Source organism: Lampetra fluviatilis, chromosome 1 (genome assembly GCF_964198595.1).
Source record: "Lampetra fluviatilis chromosome 1, kcLamFluv1.1, whole genome shotgun sequence".
NCBI classification, from domain to species: Eukaryota; Metazoa; Chordata; class Hyperoartia; order Petromyzontiformes; family Petromyzontidae; genus Lampetra; species Lampetra fluviatilis.
Window position 1 is genome coordinate 7,849,668 of NC_136275.1, and position 23,654 is coordinate 7,873,321.

At 42.0% G+C, this 23,654-nt stretch overlaps 1 protein-coding gene across 3 annotated transcripts in view; it reads left to right on the forward strand.

The window, feature by feature from the left end:
* LOC144931256 (5'-AMP-activated protein kinase subunit gamma-1-like) overlaps nucleotides 1-23,654 on the forward strand; it is a 48,426-nt gene that overhangs the window by 20,240 nt on the left and 4,532 nt on the right. Inside the window, exons 3-13 of one of the 3 annotated variants that reach the window (XM_078855066.1) lie at nucleotides 1,960-2,076; nucleotides 7,255-7,537; nucleotides 9,343-9,512; nucleotides 12,494-12,554; nucleotides 18,501-18,604; nucleotides 18,937-19,018; nucleotides 19,644-19,702; nucleotides 20,104-20,149; nucleotides 20,678-20,732; nucleotides 21,357-21,483; nucleotides 22,347-22,512. In XM_078855066.1, coding sequence (XP_078711192.1) covers nucleotides 1,960-2,076; nucleotides 7,255-7,537; nucleotides 9,343-9,512; nucleotides 12,494-12,554; nucleotides 18,501-18,604; nucleotides 18,937-19,018; nucleotides 19,644-19,702; nucleotides 20,104-20,149; nucleotides 20,678-20,732; nucleotides 21,357-21,483; nucleotides 22,347-22,512 — 1,270 coding nt within the window. Of the gene's footprint in view, nucleotides 1-1,959; nucleotides 2,077-5,968; nucleotides 6,063-6,503; nucleotides 6,631-7,254; nucleotides 7,538-9,342; nucleotides 9,513-12,493; nucleotides 12,555-18,500; nucleotides 18,605-18,936; nucleotides 19,019-19,643; nucleotides 19,703-20,103; nucleotides 20,150-20,677; nucleotides 20,733-21,356; nucleotides 21,484-22,346; nucleotides 22,513-23,654 lie in introns of those variants that run through there. The other 2 variants (XM_078855074.1, XM_078855080.1) reach the window with 2 other exon arrangements.

A 23,654-nucleotide genomic window follows, 5' to 3' on the forward strand; every position in this document is an offset into this window, starting at 1 on the left:
AAACGTGCCAACAGCACCCCCATTATAAGCGTGTGGATTGGAGAAGAGTTATTTTCGGTGCCATCGTTATTTGTGGTTTTGCAGTCGGCACACGGCTCTGCTGCAGCTCTGGTCTGGGCAGTCCATGTGAGAAGCCGTGGTGGCAGCTGTGAGTGCCGTGGCCCGTAAGTGGCGCTGTAATACAAAAAGTTAAGACTGCTCGGAGTATATAAAAAAATGTATTTAAATTTTTTTACCCACGTGACATTACCGAAAGAACCAAAGAGTATGGATCCTTGCAGTCACGAAAACTTCAAATCTAGACTGCTAGGAATAATTGGCAACTCTCATTCGCTCCATGTATGGCGTGATTTTTGCGTTAGGTTATATATATCTCTTCAAAAATCGACAACATTAAATACACTTAATATCCTCAATTATCAACAACGTTTTAATTATGAGAATAGGTTTCCCCTTTTTTCTGGCAACAAAACAGGTGTTAAGATGTTGAACCACCAAACTGAAACCTTTTACAAGGAATCATGTCTGCATTAACCACAATACTTGTGGTTAGAATGCAAACAAAAAAAGTACTCTGATAATATATGCATTGTCTTTGAAACTGATTGGTCCACATCAGAGACCGCTTTCTTTTGAGCCTAGCCTTTTGGCGTCCTTTGGTCTAACACTGTTTTGAGACGAGGCTCAAAAAGCTATCTCTGGTGTGGACCAATAAGTTTCAAAGACAATGCATATATTATCAGAGTTTTTTTTTTGCATTCTGACCACAAGTATTGTGGTTAATGCAGACATGATTCCTTGTAAAAGGTTTCAGTTTGGTGTTTTAACACCTTAACACCTGTTTTGTTGCCATAAAAAGGGGAAAACCTTTTCTCATATTTTGGTACTGGCAAAGGAGGTCCCATGATGTAAACGTATTAAATAATTTTCAAGAATTCAAACTATTACATTAGTTGCACATATTAAAATAAGTTATAGGTTTGCCGATCCAGGGCACATTAAATCAACAGGTATAAAACATTAATTTATCAAACATACATTTTCTGCGTTTAAATGTCGTTTTTTACATGTATTGAAAATCAAACACAGCAACAGATCATGCCATATCCATGTGCTTCAAATGAGCAGATTTCTCTAAATGCATTTGCATTGGAACTGTGAACCAGTCTCGCCCACTAGGGGGTGTCCTTGCGAGGAGACGCGAGTTTAGGAAATGTGAGACATTGGATGGCTGTATTCAGGAAGAAGTGGTGTTTTTCACTGCTATTGATTGACTTGTTTATTTTTTGTTAACGCGTTCCACATTCAAAGTGTGTGGCTATGCCTATCAGTCTAGTGTGAATGGTGTGGTGACTCTCTTGTAAAGATGATCGAATATGCATCAAACCTGTATATATAGCCTCTTGTTGCAAAAGTCCTTTCTTGTTCAGCAGTTCTACGTCTGTATCTGTCTACCTGATGACTTGCTTGTGTTGCGATCGAAACGCCGTAATTTATTTATTTTTTCTACCTACGTGACTTTACCGAAAGAACCAAAGAGTATGGATTCCTGCAGTCACGAAAACTTGAAATCAAATAAAGAATGCATCAAACTGCAGTGTTTAGTATCGCTATTAGAGCTCCCAATTTGAAAGCCGACCAAAATATGGAGAAACAAGCCAGAGCTATAATGACCATTTACAATTAATGCAACTCCTTTTGCTTTTACAGCTATCCATCAGCTTCCAAACCACTGGTATGTTGGCAAGTTATTTGATGTATGTATGTTGAACTTTTGCACCGTATGTAGCCAATCGTGCTAATCGGATGTGCTGCTGTGGTGCAAAAATAACAACTTGACACCATTCGTTAATAATACTGGATTTCAGAAGTAGGCCGCGACGCCCAGCAAAGCCATGATCTGCTTTATGAATGTTTGTGATCCTACAAGTGTGATAACACTCCTCCTCCTTGTTGCAGGACCTGAGCTCATTTGCCATGCCTGGGCTGGAGATGGAAGCAACCAGCAGGGAGAAGGAAGCGAAGGAAGCGAGGGAAGCAAGCAGCCGGGAGAAGGAGAGAGGATATTCCCACATGGTACCAGACTTACTTGGCACACCCATGCATGCACCAACAGCCATCACTCGCGATACCACAACTCTCACCTGCTACCCCTCAATCAGCGCCACTGCTAACATGAACTCAATTTTACACATTATACAAATGTATCGGTTAGTTTTATCTTCCACCATTCGACTTGTATTATTTTTGAATGTTGAATAAAAGACGCTATGTCAGCCTGAAATGCCGTATGTTATTGGTAGGTATCACTTGCTGTACAAATGTTATTATCGTTCGTTCAATGAAAACGGTTCTGGGCTTAATGACCATTGACTGTAAACTGTCCACAGGTCTGATTCCACATTGGTGTACTGATGTTGAATCCACGCAAATAGTTATCTTAGAATATCCGAGGTGGGCAAAAGCATTGCTGGATCAAAGCCATTATGAAATGACCATGGACTCGCAGAACTATTTAACAGGAAATACTGGATGGTCATCTTCCAGGGAAACATTGGCAATAAGTGAATCTGGTGGAGGCAGTGCTCCTTGGTTGAACGAGTCTCGGTAGGATGGCACGCAGTGGCGGCTGGTTTGTTTGGGGAGCTGAGGCCGCGGCCCATGTAAAATAGCTTTTAATTGATCACTTTCCCAAAATGTTGTACACTATTTTCATTTGTAAATATGTTGATTAAATTGACTAAGTTAAGTTATTGGATTTTATAAAAATTTAAATTACATTTTTAAAGGTTGAATTTAGAATCCTATCCAGGGCACAGTCTTCTCGTGCCCCAGGTTAGGTGGCTATTTCTGTGCCACTTTGACCGGTTCGATGCATTCCTCCTTTTAGATTAGTTCTAGATTTGAAGTTTTCGTGGCTGCAAGGATCCGTACTCTTGGTTCTTTCGGTAAAGTCACGTAGGTAAAGAAAATACAAGATAAAAATAAATTAAATCACCACGTTTCGGGCGCAACACAAGCGTCCGTCATCAGAGGTGGGGACAACCACCGCAAGAAACAATTGCTGAAGTCGGCCAGGGGGGGGCTGATTGTGACAAGGGATTATATAGATGAGGAAGGGGGGAGGAGCCAAGGGGAGGGCGTGGGTCAGAGGAGAGTGGCAAACAAGATCCCAATGATGAGCCCACAAAAATTGGGCGGCTGCTTAATCACATCCATGGCCAATCACAAATTGTCATTTCAAGGTCATCTGCTTGGGCTTGCGCCTCTGGCTCTTAGCCCTTTCTCTCTCTCGAGTCTCCTCTAACTGTATCCTCCGTTTTTGCAAAATATTGTCATTGTAATATCTTTGCTCAATGTTTTTGACTAATTAATTTCCTCAATATTAATTGAATACAAATGATTAAAGTTGGCCTATCATTGGCTATATGAAAATGGCTTTTACCAATGAAACTAATGTAATTTTTACATACATTTCTGGATAAGTTGAAGGCATTGTTATATTGTACAGATTTAGAAATTTGTAATCTATACCATACTCGTCATTTACTGTACAACCTGAGTTATTGTAATTAATTCCTTATACCCACGAGCCTCGCTTCCACCCCCGTGCTGCTGGGACCACCCCACCAAAAATTTGAGCCACCAGTCGCCACTGCTGTAACGCTTTTGCAATTAATGGATCCTTTTGTGGTTGCGATCGCGGTCTAAGGGTGCCTTGTTGTGAAATGGTTGTGCAATGCTGAAACACGAGCACCTGTACAGTTGGACATCACTAATGTGGTTGTTGCTAATTAATATTTGTACCAGATCATACACGTGAAAAGTCATGGCATAATTCTGCCTGACACCACTTTCCCTTCGTCATTCCCAATCACTGCCACACCAATTCATCATGTTATTATCACCACACCCACCTCCCTCAAAGATGACGTCTACACTGCAGAAGAAACCCCATGTTTGTGGAATGGTCTGTAATACATATTAATTATGCTTTGGTTATTTCGGTAAAGTCACGTAGGCAGTGGAAACTGCTGGATTATTTTATTTTTTCCGCCTGAGGACGACCGCTTGTGGTGCGATCGAAACGTCGTGATGTTATTTTATATTTTATTTTTCTACCTACGTGACTTTACCGAAAGAATCAAAGAGTATGGATTCCTGCAGTGACGAAAGCTTCAGATCAAAATATTAATTAAAAATATCTATCATTCCTGTCGCAGTTCTATTTAGTTGACCAATGTTTTTGGGGCTTTGCCGTTTTTCTCGTAAACATGTTGACAATGGTTATTCTTACGTAATGTAATTTTAGCTACTGAACACCATGCGAGGGATTAGTTTGAGCTCATACCATATATTTCACTTGTTAGTACCACCTCGGGTGGCATAATTTTTAGTCATTCCAGTTTCGTTGTGTGGCCAATAACAGTGAATTGTGACAATCTGAAACGAGTGAACTTCGAATATTACACCTAAAAATCAGTTTTTCTGAAAGTGACAGTCCCTCGACTCTTGGCATAGCACAGCCTCTTATTATTGTACTGATAAAAGGTTGATGGAGAAGGGCTTTTGCTAAAGTGTGTGTGTGTATACTCAACGGAGGCAAAAACACTTCCAATACATGCAGTAATACAAGCATGTTACTGGTAGGAACCTCCTGGTTACACCAGCCCACGGGATTATTGTATCAGTCGTGCAGGGAGGGTGGGGAGGGGCTGGGTGTGGAGGGTGGGGAGGGGCTGGTCACTCCGTGGTGCCCTTATAAAACTCAACGTTTAACCGACTCACACCGGCTTGTGCCCGCCCACAGTCGGCCTTATTTGCGGAATACACCACGCCGCCGTTGACCCTGGCCATTGACCGAACAACCCAACGTTCCTACCAGCTCCCTCCGCAGGAATGTGTTTAAGAGACATTTAAGAAGTTGCACTTGACTTAATTTAAATAGCTTTTCCATAAAGGATAGTCATTACAAACTCTAAAACATTGCCAATTGGCCAGAGGGGGCTTTGAAATTATAATGCTGCCCCCAAGTGCCTCTGGTTGGAGTTTCTGTTGTTGTTGGGTATCTCTATTCATGACATGGGTCATGAATTACAATCGTACTGCTCATACTTCACTGCACTTGGAACATACTTTCCATGTTGCAAGAGCTGTGCTGGTGGTTGCAGCTGTATGCTGTTAACCCTGGTTATAAGGGGCACAGTCCAGGCTGTACCCAGGGTTGTTTGTCACTTGTAGGATTTAAAGGCACGTGTTTGCTTGCAGACAGAAAATTTGAGTTTTATTCACGTCACCTCTGCATTTCAAAGGCACCTGGGGCTATTACTTGACGAGGGTGCATTTCTGCTGTTGTGTTAGCAGTCTGTGGAAATTGTTTGTTTTGCCTTTTACATATGAACTTCTTTGACACCGTATATAGCCAACCGTGCTAATCGGAGCTCGTGCAGTATAGGGAAAGGAAAACACGTGGGATGGATGGGAAAATCACTGAAGTAGTCTTGCACAGATCTTTGCAAAAGTCACAGCAATATTTGTAGCACTCGGTATTATATAATTTTCATTCAAGCATTTATTCAATGACACATTTCCTTTTACATTCCAAAATACATTAACTTGAATTGCTGTTTGTACAAAATTATAAAGTCTCAAACTGCTCTTTTTAAATACACTCGACAAACTTGTTTCCAAATATATTCATACCTCGGTACAAAATTAAACCGCAAACTATGATTATGCCCAGTCTTTGTGCAAACCAAGATCCTCATTTTAGGGTGCCTCGTCAGATTAGTGCCATGAGCACTGTTTTCCTAGTAGTGCTTGGTGCTGCTGTTGCAATACGCTGTCAGCACGCCAGCACGTAATTGGTTCCGTGTGCATTAAACGGCGAATAATCCAGTGCTTATTGGTGCGGGAAGGGAGCGCTGCATATTGGAGCCCCTGAGTCATAAATAGAGCCATTGCACCCCAGGGCACGTTGTGCCGAGGGCCGTGTGCGCAACTTTCCGGTGCCACGTGGGGAACTGCGTGCAGTCTCTTCTACCATGCGCACGGAGAGCTCTGTAAGCGACTGTTTTCCAGCATGCATGGCACCGCGCACATCACCAGCAGGAAGGCACTGCAATCGCGCGCACAGCAGCAGCACCGCCACACACAACTCTACCACTGCCTGGGATGGCAATGCAACACAAGGCAGCAGCAGCAACATGCATGGTAGAATGTAGCTTGTCTTCATTTTGGCTGAAGAAGACATTTTTGTTTTGATATCTCATCTTTGATAGATGTATATAGCTTCTTAGTCCAATGTGATATACAATAATTATAAAATTGTACATTGGATAACAGTGAATAAAATAGTGGTTATTAAAAGTGGTGGTGTAGTTATGGTGAGAGTAAGGAGGACAGGTATAAGTGGTTGGGGAGGGGGGTAGGGGTAATGCTAGGGATTTGGGTAGGTCCTACCTAGGGGGGCTGGGCGGGGAGTCGCAGTAGGATAGGGAAGGGAGAAGAGATGAGTTTAAAGGGGCGAATGGAAGCAGGTTGGTGAAGATTATTGTATATGCAGTGGGAGTTGGTTCCGGTGAAGGGGAGCAGGAAGGGAACCGGAACAAAAGCGTGACTGGGCACAGGGTGAGTGATGCAGATGTAAGAAATACAACTTTGAGGCTTGTTAAATAGTGTACTTTGCCAACTATAAAATCGGCATTGCAATGTCTTTAAATTGTATTTTATTGAACAAGTATTTCTGGTTGATTTACATAGCAGACTCTTGAAGCTCTAATTCTATGCTGGTTGGAATTTTATTTTCATGATCACATGTTCACTCTGTGTGCGGTATGCCTATAACATGGACTTGGAACCTTGTGACCTTTATGATATTTTTTTACAACCTTGTCTTTATTTGGAATGTCATATTTGTGCCTAAATTTGTTTCTATTTTACATTACCTCGGTTTGCGTGGCCTGTGCCATTTTTTTTTGGCTCCCTCCCAGAATCTTGTTGGACTTCTGAGCCGTGCGTGCGATTTCCAATTCAGACGGATTCTCCTTCCCTTGCTTTCTACGACTAACATTGCAACTTGGGCAGTTAAAATTTGATGGTAATAAAAAGATTATTGTTGTGGCTTGGGTAAGTATTCCCGTTCGCCCCTGTCATCACATTTATTTAATGTTTGTAATTCACAATGTGGTTGCGCACTTTGTCGCCAGGTGTCCCTTTTTTTTTTACCACTGAAGTTCCCCCTTTGTTTTCCAGGACATGGGCCGCAGAAGAGTGGAACGCACGGTGAGTAATGACGGAGACTCAAGCATGCAACCCAAGTCACCTACCTCCCCACTGAGCCCCCGCGGCGCAGAGGGAATCGCGGGGCCTTCCTCCCCGCGGCACAGGCCCAACTTCGCCGGCCTCATTCGCCCAGGCCATCACTACAGGGAGAGGGGTGCCACGAAGGAGCCCCAACACAAGGATTGCAGCCAGGCGCAGCAGCTGGTCTCCACGTCCCCTTTGGGAGCACGGTTGTTGAACCGCAGCAAGAAAGGTTGGTTTAGTCTTGGTGCGTGTGCTGTTTTTGATCCTGCGCTCCATGAAAGGGGATTAATGTAATCTTGCATATGTTTAGGGTCAAGTGTGCACGGTTGTGCCCGTGCACTCACATGGTCATATGTAGCCCCCACACATTGGCATGCCTTGCGTTTCTTAAAACAAAACATAATACTTGGATTTAGCCTTTTAAAACTTGATTTGAAGCTTTTGTAACTGCAGGAATTACTGCTTGGTTCTTTCGGTAAAGTCACGTAGAAAGAAAATAAATTAAATAATCGAATACGACGTTTCGATTGCAACACAAGCAGTCATCAGGTAGAACTAAATTTGAGAGAGACGAAACACAGACACTCTGTCTCTTGTGTCTCTCTGCTTGTGTGTCTGTCTGTGTGTCTCCGTGTCTGTGTTTTGTCTCTCTCAAATTTAGTTCTACCTGATGACGACTGCTTGTGTTGCAATCAAAACGTCGTAGTCTATTATTTAATGTATTTTCTTTCCATGTTACTACCAAAAGAACCAAAGTTTTGCCTTTTCCTCCACTATCCCAGTCTCGCTTTAATAGCTTGCAGTTGCATGTATTGAGTAGTAGTACAGCCAATATCCACTTTGCCTCTGATTTTGCAGGGTACAACTTTTAAATCTTTTAATCTAAGATTAAAGAGTGCTCATGCATTGGCGCTCTGTCCATTTGTCTGTAAATAGAGATCACTAACTCTTGTAAAGATAATCCAATGTAAACGAAATATTATTATTATTATTAAGTTCTGTTTTCTCTTAGTGATTTAATTTATAGACAGCCAGGCAATCTAACAAGCATTCACCAAAACTCCTCGACAAGGATTCTGAAATAAAAAGTACCATGCATGCAGAAAAAGAATACATCCATAAATGGATAAGTCTATGAAATATACTACAAGAACTGCCATTCGCCACTAAGTGGCGGTAACGTCACCGTGGCGCTTGTGCTGGCTATGTGCACTTTAAGGCCCCGTGAAGTGTCGAACGCTTTCTGGCAGGAGGTCATGGAACAGACCCAGGTATCGTACCATGGGTTGACGAACTGAGATTACCGGCAGATGCACCACCTGTGCCCCCTACTGTGCCAACTTTGTGTGTTTTTTAGCTGCCCGGCGCTGCGCTCGTTGTTGCTCCTCTGCCCTCCGCTTTGCTTTCTTATTTTTATCAAATAAGTGTGCAAACAGATGCATAGACTCAATTTCAACACTCTCCGATGGTGCTGGCTCCATAGAGGAGCAGTGCTAAGGAAATGTGCCCCCTCTCGGCCAGCACTCTGTTTACTTAGTTAGGCATCGTGCAGTTTCTTCCCAATCACTTGTCTGACGGCCAGTGGTGCATATTCAGGCAATGGGAAGTGGTCCGTGGAACTGAATACAATAATTTGTTTTGGACAACACGCATCTTCTTCACTGCATGGTGATTCGTGGAAGGGTTGGTGGTGCATAGGTCCAGAACGTTTGTGGAACCGCTGGATTATACGATTCTGCTCCTCCCCCGATTTGGTGGAGGTGTGACTTGCCGATCGGCGGATACATGCACTCAAAAGCCATCTCTGCTGCTGCTAGTCTGTTCCACCACTGAAAACCCAGCTTCCTCCAGATTCATTCTGAAATGTAGTTTTGTTGTAAGTGCACTTAAATCACTACTTGATGTGATCAGTGAGGGCAACACTGCCAATCTTTGATGGGATGGTTTTGATGGACACTGGTGCTTACTAATGGCGCTTGGAGTCTCGGCAAGGTAGACCATGGTTGCTGTGCTCTTTTGTCATACACGTGACAGGGCATGGACAGAGTGCGACCTCGTCTACTGCGGCATCCTCCTCTTCCCGCCCTCCGCGTGTTGGGTTCCCGCTGGAGGCGTACGACCACGAGCCGAAGCGGCCGGAGTTCCGCCGCCGCGCGTACTCGTCACCTCCCGAGCCCAGCCAGCGCCCACGCGCCTACACATTGGTTGGTTGTGATTGCCGACCCGTTTAATAATAAAAACGCCTTGTGGCATGTACGCATGGGAGACGTAGAGCACGCACGTACATCGGGAACGTTTCTGCAGGCTGGGGGCGCACAGGGCAGTTGGTGTGTACACGTGCATACTGAGCAGTCGCGTGTACACATAGTAATGTTCCCACTTTTGATGTCGGCAGGAGATGCTTCCTCTGTGGCAGAAGTGTCCATTGGAAAAGCTTTCTGGACAAATCTAATGGCAGTTATCTTTCTAAAGTTAATGTTTAGTAATCGTCATAAAAAACAAGTCTGCAGAGCGGTGGTTAGCACATGATCGTGATTAACATGGTGGCTGGCGTTCACTTTCTGATATTAGAACCAGTCGAGGCTCCTCCCCTTTAAAACCATGTGCCAACACACTGAAGTATGGTCAACCGCCCGTGACCAACACGTCATTTGAGCAGTGACTTAACAAATGGGTGTAAATTAATATTTATCCCAAAATAAAAAAATTATTATAGTTGAATAATATTGATATAAATAGTGATATGGGAATATAAGGACATACTTTTCCTGGTGCTTTTTTAGATTAATTGTACAAGTAAATTAATATTTACTTTTGCAAGGGATGTGAATGATATCGATTAGGTCACTGATGTGAATGGACGTCACACCGGTTTCTCTGTGAATGTTTAGGACAACAAGCGCGGTATTATGCTAGCTTTCATCACTTTCACGTTTCTTTGCCCTATGTATAAATAATAGAAGTACATGCTTTACTAGTTTTCATCTCGCTCAATAAATAACAAAGTATGTATACGACCATCGTGTAATAAAATATAACAACACTAGCATTTAATATACTGCCAATGTTTTATATATTTATACACACACTTTAATAGAGCTCTTTTCATTAAAGGGCTTTTTAGTCTGATCATAGCTTATGGTGGAAGGCCAAATGTATGATCTTGAAGCCCCAAGGGTCCTTGTATGTTGTGGTACATCAGGAATGGATGGTATACACATTGACAGGCCTTGAAGAACTGTCAAATGTATTTGGTTACCCTCAAAATTTAATAATGGTCCCAGCTTAGGCACACCGCCACTTTGCTTTGAGAAGGAACCGGATGACCCTATGGACTTGATTTTTGTTTGTATATGGAAGCAACTTCTGATGTCCAGATAAATAACAATTGAAACTGATGAGCATATCTACTTTATTAAGTGGTTAACACACTTTTTTTAAACATTTAACTTACCATTGTATGTTTGACCATGTTTACACTACATTTGTGATAAAATTCGATCTTATTTACCTGCATTCTGACTGACAGATTTCAGCTTTTTGAAAGCCTAATCCCAAGATCTGTTCTTAAGATTTCCCATCTCTAAACTGATTTACATTCCATAAAAAAAAACTGTCACAACTAATGTGAAACGAAACAGTGCTCCATGTTTCTTGATGACCAGGAACAACAACATTCGAAATGTTCACTTTCCGTGTCTGCCCAGAGAATCAAAATCAGAATCTTTATTTAGACTGGAGGAATCTGAGCTATTAACCACTTTTTTTTTACAGATGTCCAGTAGGGGCGGGTCAGAAAAAATTATAGGCGGAGTCCATCCCCGACCAAGATATACATTTGAAACTTCTAATCATGACACCACCTGGCAAGACTTCAAATCAAAATGATGGATTATAAAAGTTAACTTTATTTATTATTAAAAACATTGGTAATATAATCATCAGCATAAAAAAATGACAACGACATGTGTAAAATCACAGCTGGATTTAGGATTTTCCATGTTGCAACCATGCCCCCAAGGCCCTGCGGTACAACTAGTCTTGCACTTATAGTAGTAGGTTTTTACCCTTTTAAACTGGTACAAAACTGACACCTTTATTCAAGGCATCATGTTTGCAATAACCACAACACAAGTAGTCAAAAAAGCAAACAAAAAGAAGCAACTCTGATCATGATGATAATAATATGCACTGTCCTTGAAGTTGATTGGTCCACACCCGAGACGGCTTTTTTTAGAGCCTAGTCGCCATTGGTGTTGGACCAGATGACACCAGAAGGCATACAACTCAAACACAGTGCAATATCAGAGTATTGAGAGCTCGGGGTAAGCATTTACACTGAGATCTCTTTTACCAGTGGCAAAATATAGTAGTAGGTTTTTACCCTTTTAAACTGGTACAAAACTGACACCTTTATTCAAGGCATATTATAGTCTTGTACTTATTCTGTAGGTCCTGAGTGTACTGTAAAAATTTTAGTTTCCAAGCCTTCCTTATTCTTAGGCTTGAGCATTACATCAGAAATTATGTACATTTCAATATATAATTGCTTTATGCTTGCGTGTACTTGCTCATACTCGGGTACCTTCTGGCCATTGTTCACTGGATTTATTTGAGCTGTTCCGGGTGTCTGGGTGTCTGTAAGGATGGTGGGGGGGGCCTTCTCAGGAATGTGTCTGCTTCTGCGAGCTTGAGGACAGACCCATTTATCTCCCCGTGGAGCCACTCGGCATTGCGGCTCGCGCTCTTATTTATAGTGTTGCTGCTGCGCTGATTGGTCGAATGTCCCTTGAGCAGCGGTGCGGTTGCATGTGTGGACTCTGAACCATGGGGCTGCAAGGGCGATGCTTCCTTTGTCGCCATTGAGTCGAGCAGCGGAGTCTTGCCGTACACCCCTGGAGCGGCGTGTGCCAGGTTTTGGTTGATGCTCTGCGTGGGAGAGCTGCTGTGTGTGCCTTCCACTTGTTTTCTTGGTGCGACCCCCCCCCACCCCCCAGTACTGCGTGTCGTGTTTATTTTGTGCGTGTGGCACGCACCTTCGGGGCCATGTCATATGCTGTTAATAGTGCTTTGCTGTGTCCTCGGCAGAAGGGTTGCGTTTTGTATCGAGCATTGCATCGGCACCCTGCATGCATGGCGAGAGTCCATTTACACGAGGTGGCTGGTGGTGCTCTGTCTGTGGCAGGAGCATCGCTTGGCTGACAGGTCCGAAATCATGCTGGAGAAGCTGACCCTGGAGGAAACGCGTGAGTAGTTCTCCCACTTCTTGCGGGGCCGTACCCATTACTTGTTATTGGTGGTGTTCTTAACAATTCATGAGCAAAATAGCTTTTCTGTGTAAAAAGAAAACGGCTCTTGGTTGTAATATCAATAGATTACAATGCCTAAATATATTATTATTTTTTTTCTTCAGATTACCCGAAATTGTTAATGCACGGATTTATAGTGAAATATCTGAAGCACTTTTTAGTATCCTATGTTACCTATGTGTTCAAAAAGTAGTGATGAGGCAACTTATAAAATAATTGCCTGCAACCCATATAGTTTGCTTGGGACTGTGATGCATATCTAATTGATGTCAAAGTGCTCCTTGGCTGTGCCGGGCATTGGTGCCGCCGTGTGCATAGTGTGGTGCCCGCAATGCTTCCTTGTACATTGCTCTCCATGTCGCTGTTCTCTCCATGAAATATAACACCATCTTTTATATACAAAAAGGAAAATGTCTGAATGTCTAGGACTCTGTGAAGAATGCCTTTTTGTTGTATGGGAGGTTTGGCCAATTTACATTGACTGTGTGAGGAAGAAACCAGAGGTCTTGCAAAACTTTCTCACTCAAGCATGATAATTAATGCTCTGTTTGCATCCCTGAGCCAATTGTGTAAATGTCATATTTATATGGTAGGCATGGGTGCATGTACTGGACAACAATTGTTGCCTTGCCACCACAAACTTGTACTCTGTTAATGGGCTGCAGAGGATTGAAGGGCTAAGTTCGATTGTATGGCAACGACTTGAACTCAAAACCTTCCAATTGTGAATTTCAAACACTGCATTTGTCCAATGAATAGCCATTCAGTTTTATATTATACAATGAACATAATTTTATCTGCATGTCAGCTGAAACTCTAGGACCCACTTTAAAACAAATAGGCTGACCTTTTTGTATCGTTGTCGCAGCCTCTCTTCCTCCATATACAATTAACAACTTGACACATCTGTCAACAGCTGCCTTGAATAGAAACTTTATAGGAGGTGACTTTTCGGGAAATAGCCATTCAGAGGCCCTCCAATTTAGCACTGACTACGTATGGTGTGAAAAGAAATTCGTACGTAGAGGCCATAAAGGTTACACAGTGCACTGGCCTCTGCTGTGAAGAAGGGCAATTACCTGAATTATATCTATGATATACTTTTTTAGGGCCATGTTATTGGCGAATGTGTGTTTTTTTGTTATCAAAAATAAATTTCCACCTTTTATTTATCACAAAGTAGATGCTTCCTTAACAGGCAGGCGTCCCGTGTGTGCAGAGCTTGTCTGCTAGAAGCCCAGTGGTCACGGCTGCTGTGTGGTGTATTATTAGCCTGTTTAACACGTAGGTTTCACGACCAATATCATCCATAATAGAGTTTTTTTGGGTTGGATCGCGTGAATATATAAATGTGTCGTTTAAAACCCGCCACCACCTGACACGGCCAACTCGTAAGGGTTCTCACGTAAACAGAACAGGTGTGTACAGGATTAACTGCACGTATGGTAAATGCTATGTTGGGCAAACAGGACGAATGATCAGCACGAGACTAAAAGAACATCGGAGAAATATTGAATTATCCCAAATACAGCTGTCAGCAGTAGCAGAACACGCGTGCCAGTGTGAGGAAACAGGTAATTTTGATAATGTTGAAGTTTTGTGCAAAACTAGCTACTACTGGCCAAGACTAATTAGATGATCTATCGAAATTGAAATGACTTTAACCGTTCGGATAGCTACTGCCTTAGTGCTGTGTGGAAGCGAATCGTCAAATAATACATTTTAAATGCATGCCTACAAAGGGCAGCATACTTCAATATGGATTACCGTTGGTAGGGATATTTTTTAATACAAACAATAGACAGGAAGGACAAGATAAAAGGGCTCGCATAATGTACATTGTCACAGTAATCCCCCCCACGCAGAAGCGTGGTCACCACATATACGCCTCTATATAAGGAACGAAACAGTTATACTTCTCCACAAATATGGTTGTCGCCTGATGAAGCTAGTTGCAATTACTGGCGAAACGTCGTACTCTCATTGGAAATTTTGTGGCTTGGCTCTCCAACACACCGGTGTGCTGTACTAGTGACGAATTGGAATATTCTGTTTGTGACAACCCTTACTAGTTGGCTGTGTCAGGTGGTGGCGGTTTTTGACGACATATTTACGCGATCTAACCCAAAAAACCTTTTATGGATATTATTCTTCTTCTTCTTGGTTCTTTCGGTAAAGTCACGTAGAAGGGAAGTAATAAAATAATAAAAATAAAACATAATAAAATAATTCTCACGACGTTTCGGCTACAACGCAAGCAGCCATCTTCAGGTGAAGAATGAGACACTACCAAGCTAGGAGCTTATATATAAGCTGGGTTGGAGGTGGAAGAGCGCCTTAACAAAAAGAATGTGCATATGAAGAGGAATTTAGCATATTCATGGGAAATGCGTAGGAGGTGGGCGGGGGGGTTTCAAAGTCATATTATGCCCATGCATTATGCAGGATCAGCAGCACCAAGGGGGGGTGCAGGGAGTAGCATTAACAAAGGAAAGGAATGTTATTGATATGTAGCTGCAGTAACTAAACAACCACGTAGAAAACTAAAGTATAAACTACATAAAAAAACTAAAGTATAAACTGCATAACACCATCAGTATACTTACTATACTCTACAATAAGCTGAGTTACTAACAGCAAGTAATACATTACAATTCTACGTCGTAAAAATTATATAATATGCTTCCATCTAAACTATATTCTCTTACATCACACGAGCATATACCGTACTATATACTGCCATAGATAAACCCAACATTAAATTATATACTGTATTGCTATAAACCACTCTATACCTTTGTTGTTATATTACACTATGTATTATACCTTTGTTGTTATATTACACTATGTATTATTATTTTACCCACCCTAATGTGTATCGAAATGGTTTATTACGTCCTTCCAATGATTGCTAAGCCAGAATCCATCTTCTCGGTTAAAATTGTCTCTGTGTTTGTATATGTGGATCGCCTCATGAACGAATGTCTCATGATAGCCAGATGGCTTGCAGAGAACCTCTGTCTTGGAGAAGTCAATGTCATGTGAGCCCACTGAGTTGTAACAGTGATCTGCCACGGCTGAGGTGTTTGTCCTACCGTGTTTCAGGTCAGCTTTATGTTCACGGATGCGGTCCGAGACATGTCGTTTGGTTTCCCCAATGTTACTGCTACCACAGAGGCAACTTAGTTTGTAGACGCCAGGGTACTGTATGTCTGGAACCACATCTTTTACAGACGGTACCAGATCACGGATTTTATGTACTGTGTTGAATCGGACCTGGATCTTGTGTTTAATCAGGATTTTGGAGATCTTTTTTGTGACCCCAGCAATGTAGGGTAAGGTGATGGTCTTGAAAGGCTCCATGAACACATTTCCAGAGTTCACTGGAAATGTGTTCATGGTCGGAGATGCATTGGGCTCTATGATATAGTCTTGATGATGATATTATTATTCTGCCACTTCACTGGAGGATGAAAAAGAATTTCAAATCTGCAGTGTTCATTTTATTTTGTTTACTCATCATAATATTTTAATCTTACTGCAGATTTGAGTATCTAAATTGCTAGTCACGTTTACGTAAAAACAGTTTGCTTTAACTAACTTTCTGAAAAAGTTTATTGTCCTGATGGTAGTATATATTTGTTTGTAATCAACCAGATGACATGTCATGAGTTTCCCAGATAAAAAAGAAGATGGAGCAAAAATTCCACAGCATCAGCACGTCGGCATTCGTTTTGTGCCTTATATGATTATCGAAAGCGCACTTGATTCGGCAGGGGTGTTATTCTTTAACTGTGTGCTCGCTCATCTGTGATTGCCATGCATTGGACACAATCAGCTCATTGAGGCAGATCTCACACACACAAATGCCCATTTATTTTCCCTTTTCTGGGCATGATTGAAGGAGTGAGTGTGGCTGGCATCGGTGCGTTGGGAGTAAAGTGGCCTGATGTTTGACGGCATTTTAAAGGTCCCCCAAGGACAAAAAAGCTCTTGCCCTAAAAAAAGCTGTCACGTAAGCCAGCTTTTAATGCACGTTTATCCCATCAGGCCACTCGGTTACATCTTACAAGCCAACACACATTTTTAACTGATGAGAAAAGCATTGAGCTAGAAAACATGTAGGCGAGAGCTAACGTCCTACTTCATGGGATCTCTGTTGCCTGTACCAAAATCTGATAATGGGGTTTTTCCCCTTTTTTCTGGCAAAAAAACAGGTGTTAAGATGTTTAATCACCAAATTGAAACGTTTTACAAGGAATCATGTCTGCAGTAACCACAATACTTGTGGTTAGAATGCAAACAAAAAACGTACTCTGATAATATATTCATTGTCTTTGAAACTGATTGGTCCACATCAGAGACAGCTTTCTTTTGAGCCTAGCCTTTTGGCGTCCTCTGGTCTAACACCGTTTTGAGACTAGGCTCAAAAGAAAGCGGTCTGGTGTGGACCAATCAGTTTCAAGGACAATGCATATATTATCAGTGTTTTTTGTTTTCATTCTGACCACAAGCATTGTGGTTAATGCAGACATGTTTCCTTAACACCTGTTTTGTTGCCAGAAAAAAGGGGGAAAAATATCTATTATCAACGTCATACTTGTTATTATAAAAATTATTACATTGGAGAGAATTGTAACATCCCGAAATTATCACCAAATTGGGTTTTTGAGTGAAATATAAAAGTGTTCAATTTTTTTCGAGTGTTGGTAGTGGACTCGCCTGACAATCTGTCACTAAGCCTTAGTGTGGTCGTTTGTTCACATAACACCCAGCACAACGGAAGAAAGACGACAAAGATCTCCCATAGCCTCAACAAACTTTTCGGGCAAGTGCCCTTCGTGTACCAATGAATGCCGGCACCCCTTTCTCTGCCTAGTGGTGATGTTTACACACTGCGCCTTTAACTCATTTGAGGCCGAGTCGACCTATGTTAGGCCCAGGACTGTTTCCGATAATCGTCACTGGCATTGCGCAGGAGCAGGAATCGAACTCTTCGCTGGGTTCGTAGTGCAGCCTGTTTAACCACTGCACCACCGCTCTCCGAGCAGAACACACCCCCTTGATTCTTATTTTGGAATGTGGTATGACGTCTTCCCTATTTAGCCGTTTGGATTTTAGTTTGTAGTGATGTAACTAGCATTCATCTCCTGTCAATTGGCAGAATGATCGCATTGACTTCTGCAGATTGGTCCGCTTGTGCACATCTGTCAACCTCTGGGGCACATAATTTATTGATATTAAATGCAAATCTCAAGAGGATACATATAGATCCCGCCCCCACTGCGACAAATCCTCGATTGAGGTGATCCATCGGCAAGCTTGCGAATGGACGGCTCTATAGTGGTGTCTTCAGGATTTAGTGGGACACTCTAAATGGAGATGAAAACCGCAGTTGATTCTGATGGCCCCAAATTGAGCCAAAAGGTCTCTGTTCTCATTCCCCCCCTGGCTCTGCTTGAGAGTGACATTTTGTCGCTCCCCTTAGGCCCAGATGTTCTCAGCCAGATCTATAATTTATGTATATTATTAGTTTGGACGTGCAGTTACGATACTTCTAGATTTTAAACTTTTGTGACTGCAAGAATTCATACTCTTAGGTTTTTTCGGTAAAGTCATGTAGGTAAAAATAATAATAAAAATAAAATACTAATAATTGTTTTATTTCTATTCTATAAATAATAATAGGAAAATAATAATAATTATCATTATTTTATTTCTATTAATATTTTTTTTTTTACCTATGTGACTTTATCGAAAAAACCTAAGAGTATAGTTACGATACTCCAGAATTATTATCTTTTATAATTTTCAGCTTGCTTGCATCGTATGATAACACGTGTGTGTGTGTGTGCGTGTGTGGGTCTGTCTCTATTTTTGTAGAGGGTTCCCCAGACACTGTTTACGTGAGGTTCATGAAGTCGCGCAAGTGCTACGACATCATTCCCACCAGCTCCAAACTCGTCGTCTTTGACATCTCCTTGCAGGTCCCATTGACGCATACTACTGCACGCGACAGTGCCTTTATATCTCTTCTGTGTCATGTGTATGTCTCTCATATCGCTTGTGCCTCCTGTCACTGCTGCTGAATGCATCCTCTTGTTATATCATCTAAGTGCATCTAATGCATCTCCTATTCTCTTGATTTAATCTGAAACATCTGTGTTCACTCTTCCTATTATTTTAACAGAATAAAAAATAAATGGGTTAATTGATGGATCGTTATACGTCTAGTGTGTATGAGTGCACAAGCATCTGGTATTGGGGGGTGTGTGCACGCGCGCACTGCCTTATGCTGATGTGGTGACGTATGCTTCAGGTGAAGAGGGCTTTCTTCGCCCTCGTCTCCAATGGAGTGAGGGCAGCACCTCTCTGGGACAACAAGATGCAATGCTTTGTGGGTAATAAATGCATCCACCTGTTTCCTCGCACTGCAACAAACGAATTTGATGATGGCCAGTGGATGAAACTTGTCGATTGGCAACCCAATGGAGGGCAGCTGCCCGAGAGGACGACCACCATAGAAATGGGGCACTGAGATGCTTAATGGGTAGGAGTGAAGAAGTATTATGGTGAGACATGGCGACGAGTTGGCAAGGCCTTCATCCGGCAGTGGATTAATCATGGCTGATGAGGATTAGAAACTCAGGATATTGTGTATTAAAGTGGTACATGTGCACATGACTTCTCCTTTGTCTAACTCAAGTGACCTACAATACACCATGCATTCAATGAAGATTATTTGTTCCACTACACTAATTTTACAAGTTAATTTCATCTATTGTGTCCTCCAGCTTTGTTTTGCACTCTTCTCGATACCTGACAGTAGTGTATTTTATAAGACAAATAAAATGTTTCTAAAGAAATCGTAATGGAATGCAACACCGTTTTTCTGATCGGTTTGGGTGAAAGCGTGTTTCTAAGTTGAAATATAGTTCAGTCTGACATACCTTGCTGTTCTTTTGGGAGCTTGGGTTAGATGCCCTTTTGTGTTTTAACTCATGTTAGCCTTTTTTATTTTCACAGGAATGCTGACAATTACAGACTTCATTAACATTCTTCATCAATACTACAAGTCTCCAATGGTAAAACACTGCTGCAGGACAGTGCCGCAGCATTACACAACCGTTCGTAAAACGATGATTGTCCTCGTGAGGGACAATTCTAATTCTAATGACCTCCTTTGTGAGAAGTTAAAACTGCTTGTTCTTTGGGTACACTAGCCGCTGCCATAATAATTTGTAAAATGCCACCACTGGCCTGGATCTTGCAATGCAGATGAGAGCCATCCCACGTTTTTTGCCAGGAGAAGCTTTTGTTTTTGTTTACTTTACTAGGGCAGTGAATGTTACCAGTTATTCAGCATTGAAAGTCACACTGCTCCTGGTTGTTGGGTTGTGTACAGCCCTTGGATTAACCTGATCTGATGTATAACAGCTCGGAATGTATGGATGCTAAGAAGTATTGACTCTCTTCCCATTTGCAGGTGCAAATTTATGAACTGGAGGAACACAGGATCTCAACATGGAGAGGTAATTTGTGAAAGACACGACCGACCAAAAGGGGCACTTTGCACTGTGAAAAGAAAGCGCATTGACTCTTTTAAGCCGTTGTATGCCATGCCATCTTTCTAAACTTGAATAGTTTCCTGAGCATTGTTGGCAGTGGTGTGGAAACTGGCTAGAAATACTCCTTTACTGTCACTAATCAACACTTTTATAACTAAAAACACTATCCGTGGCCATTCTGCTCTGAATGGAGGGCTATGGAAACCCAGTACATGTAGGCTGGTTTTGGAAATTAAGCCCATGTCCTGCTTCATTTTCAAATGTTGTGATGCTCAATGATACATTATAGATGTTTTTTGTTTCCCCATGTGAAATGTAATGTTAATCTTTTCAGGATGTGTACAGTTTGAGTTTTCCCTCAAATTGTAGAAAAGTAAAGGTACCTCGCAAAGTTCTTTATTGACTGTCCTTGTACTTTAAACCTTGACAGCTATGCATATTTTGTGTTTTGAACACTGGTTCAACATGCCTCCTTTGTGTTTGATTTCACAGAAGTTTACCTTCAAGACTCATTCAAGCCTTTGGTATCTATATCTCCTAATGCAAGGTATTTCCATTAAGTTTCTCTGACGACTGGTCCTCCAACCTGTAGTTGTCCACAACCATTTATTTTGAGCCCCTCTTGGCCAAGAGGAATAGTTCTGGCATAATCCAGAAGTTGCGGTAATCCGCACCGACACCGTTATTCCAATTTAAAAGTTTAATTTATGACGGCTTGAATGGATGCTCGCCATTTATTACTGTCATTAAGAAATCTTATAATTACAGTGAAGTAGATTTAATCCTCTTAAACTCCTGGTAACCATGTACCAAGTCCAAAATTCACATTAGTCCTAAACATGGGATGAATGCTGTTAGCAAGCAACAATTTGAGGCTGATATAGCATTCTAGATGGTGGTGTGGCCTACACCATGCTCGGTCCTCTTGATTTGCCCATTATGAATGTTTAATTGCACTACACCATGTCCTTATTTTAGTGACGTTCAGATGAAATTCCATTTCCATGCCATCACGAATAATTGAACCCTGGTCACTAGGATTATAGCATAGTACGTGAACCATTACACCATTGTTCTCTAAGCATGTACACACGAAGGCAAACATCCACACACATGAACAGCAGTCACCGTTCGCCACTGCATTGTGTCATGGTTTGCTGGTCCCTTGCAGTGTCTTTGACGCGGTATACTCGCTCATAAAGAACAAGATTCACCGACTGCCTGTGCTGGACAGCGTAGCGGGGAATGCACTGTACATCTTGACTCACAAGCGTATCCTCAAGTTCCTGCAGCTTTTTGTGAGTTACCACTGTGCTTGTGTGCTCTCGGGTGGGGTGGCAGGGATATTGATTTTTTCCTGTGCACAACTACTTGGCCAGTAATTACATCGCGTTTATATTCCCAACAGGTTACCAATTTGATCTTCGTGCTTAAGGATTTATGTCTCTCGATTTCCCATTAACCTGGCTTGTGTGCTCGATGAATTTGTATCCTGCAAGGTTGATGGGCATATTTAGTAAATTGGCATGTCCCCCCCTAATTTGTTTTTCTGTCTGGTTTATCTGAGAGTTCAGCAATTCTGTGCAGTGTTCTCTAGCTCTCATGGTTGTATGTAATTTGGGCTCGGATCTTTGCTGACGTCTGCGCAATCTGTTTCTTGGCAAGTGATAGTCCAATATATCAAACATTAGCATTGCTCAGGGCCGACAAGACTTGTTTTTACAAGTGAGATTGAGCACACACAAATGTGGAACTTGCGCGATGTTGTATGTAAATACAATACGGTATGTATCATCATTTAGTCGACTCCGTATTTAACCTGTGAAAGGTGTGAAAATCTTGTATGGGGTTGTGTGTGAAATTAGAGTGAATATACATGCCTATGTAATTTCGTCTAGTGTGTGAATGTGGTCCTTGATTTAATGTTTGTACGCAGTTGAAAGTTGAATGTTCACTGCTAGTTCTTAACTTTGTCTTGGCTATTAACTGGTTTGCCATTGTCCAGCTGCGGTTGTGCATACTCATCGCTGGTTGTTTTCTGAAGGAATGACAGCACTTACTGTGCATTTATTTGCCAGACTTTGGCTATGCCTCATTTGTCGTGGTCGTGCCTGCATTGCCTTGGCTGACTGTGTACATGCTGTGCCTGGGGGACTGGCAGGCAACGGAGATGCCTAAACCGAGCTTCATGAGTCAGAGCCTGCAGGAGTTGGGTATCGGCACGTATAAAGACATCGCGGTGGTGAGCCCCAGCACGCCCATCATCAAGGCCCTCGGCATATTTGTGGAACGCAGGGTGTCTGCTCTCCCCGTTGTGGATGAAGATGGTACGTTCACACCCCTCGGCAACCACTGGCCCCCACACAGCGCTTTGACTCCACAGAGATTGTATGCGTGGGACACCTGAGCAAGGCGAAACAGTGCAAGCTGGTTGATGAGGGCTCTCTGCGAGCTTTCAGTTCTCTTGTGCATATCAGGAGGGGGGGGGGGGTTTCTACCAGTTGGTTTCCTTCCAGACTGAAAGCAGAACCTTCCTCGTTGAGTATTGATTCTATGCAGTTTTCTTGGGTAAAATGGCATGCCATTTCCCACGTACAACTTGATACATTCAAAGTAGGACAGGAGGTGGCATTGCACCCTTACGCTGTATTGTGCTTGCATAGGCATGTGAGCTTATGCGTTTGTGCATTTGCTGCATTACTCTGTCTCTGCAACTGAATTGTGCACGCAAAAATGTTTAATTTGGTTATTTTCCTTGAATCTAACTCTCTTCATATTCCAGATCAATGTGTTGAGAAAAAAAATATGTAGTGGGGACCACTTGGCTTCATTCATCTAATTCTCTGGAATGGTTTTTTAAACGGCTGGTTTATACATCCATGATTTAAAGTTGAACTCTTAGAGTTTTACTGCTTTAGTTTAACAATGCCCTCCAGGTTACTTCCCTGGTGCTTTAGTACCGTATGGCGTTACCTTTTGACGTCCCACAAGTCCTGCACTGCTGTATCTGTCAGGCCACTTCTTTTGATCCATGTTCATATACTTGTTTCTCGAATAGCAATTTGATGTTTTAAATCACTGCTGTTTTAATGTAGTTACAATATGAATATGATAAATGCTGATAAATTGAAACCCCCGCTAAATTGCCCTCCACTTTCATTGCATTCTACTACATGACTCATTCATTATCATTGCAATTGATTTCCAGGCATTAAATTAAAAAAGTTGTTAGCAAATTACAAGTGTGTCAACCCTAAGACTAAACTTTTCTTTTTAATTGTTAGTGTTATCGAATGTTTGAAGTGACTGAAAATTAGCATGCGGTTACCAAATGCAGCATTTTTGGAGCTTGACCTGACGATTGTGCAGTTGTTACAGGTATACTGTTGGCACAGAATTCAGACCTTCATTAAATGTTGTGCTGTTTCCTGGGCTCTTCCTCTCACACTCACGATTGAGGGTGTTTTTT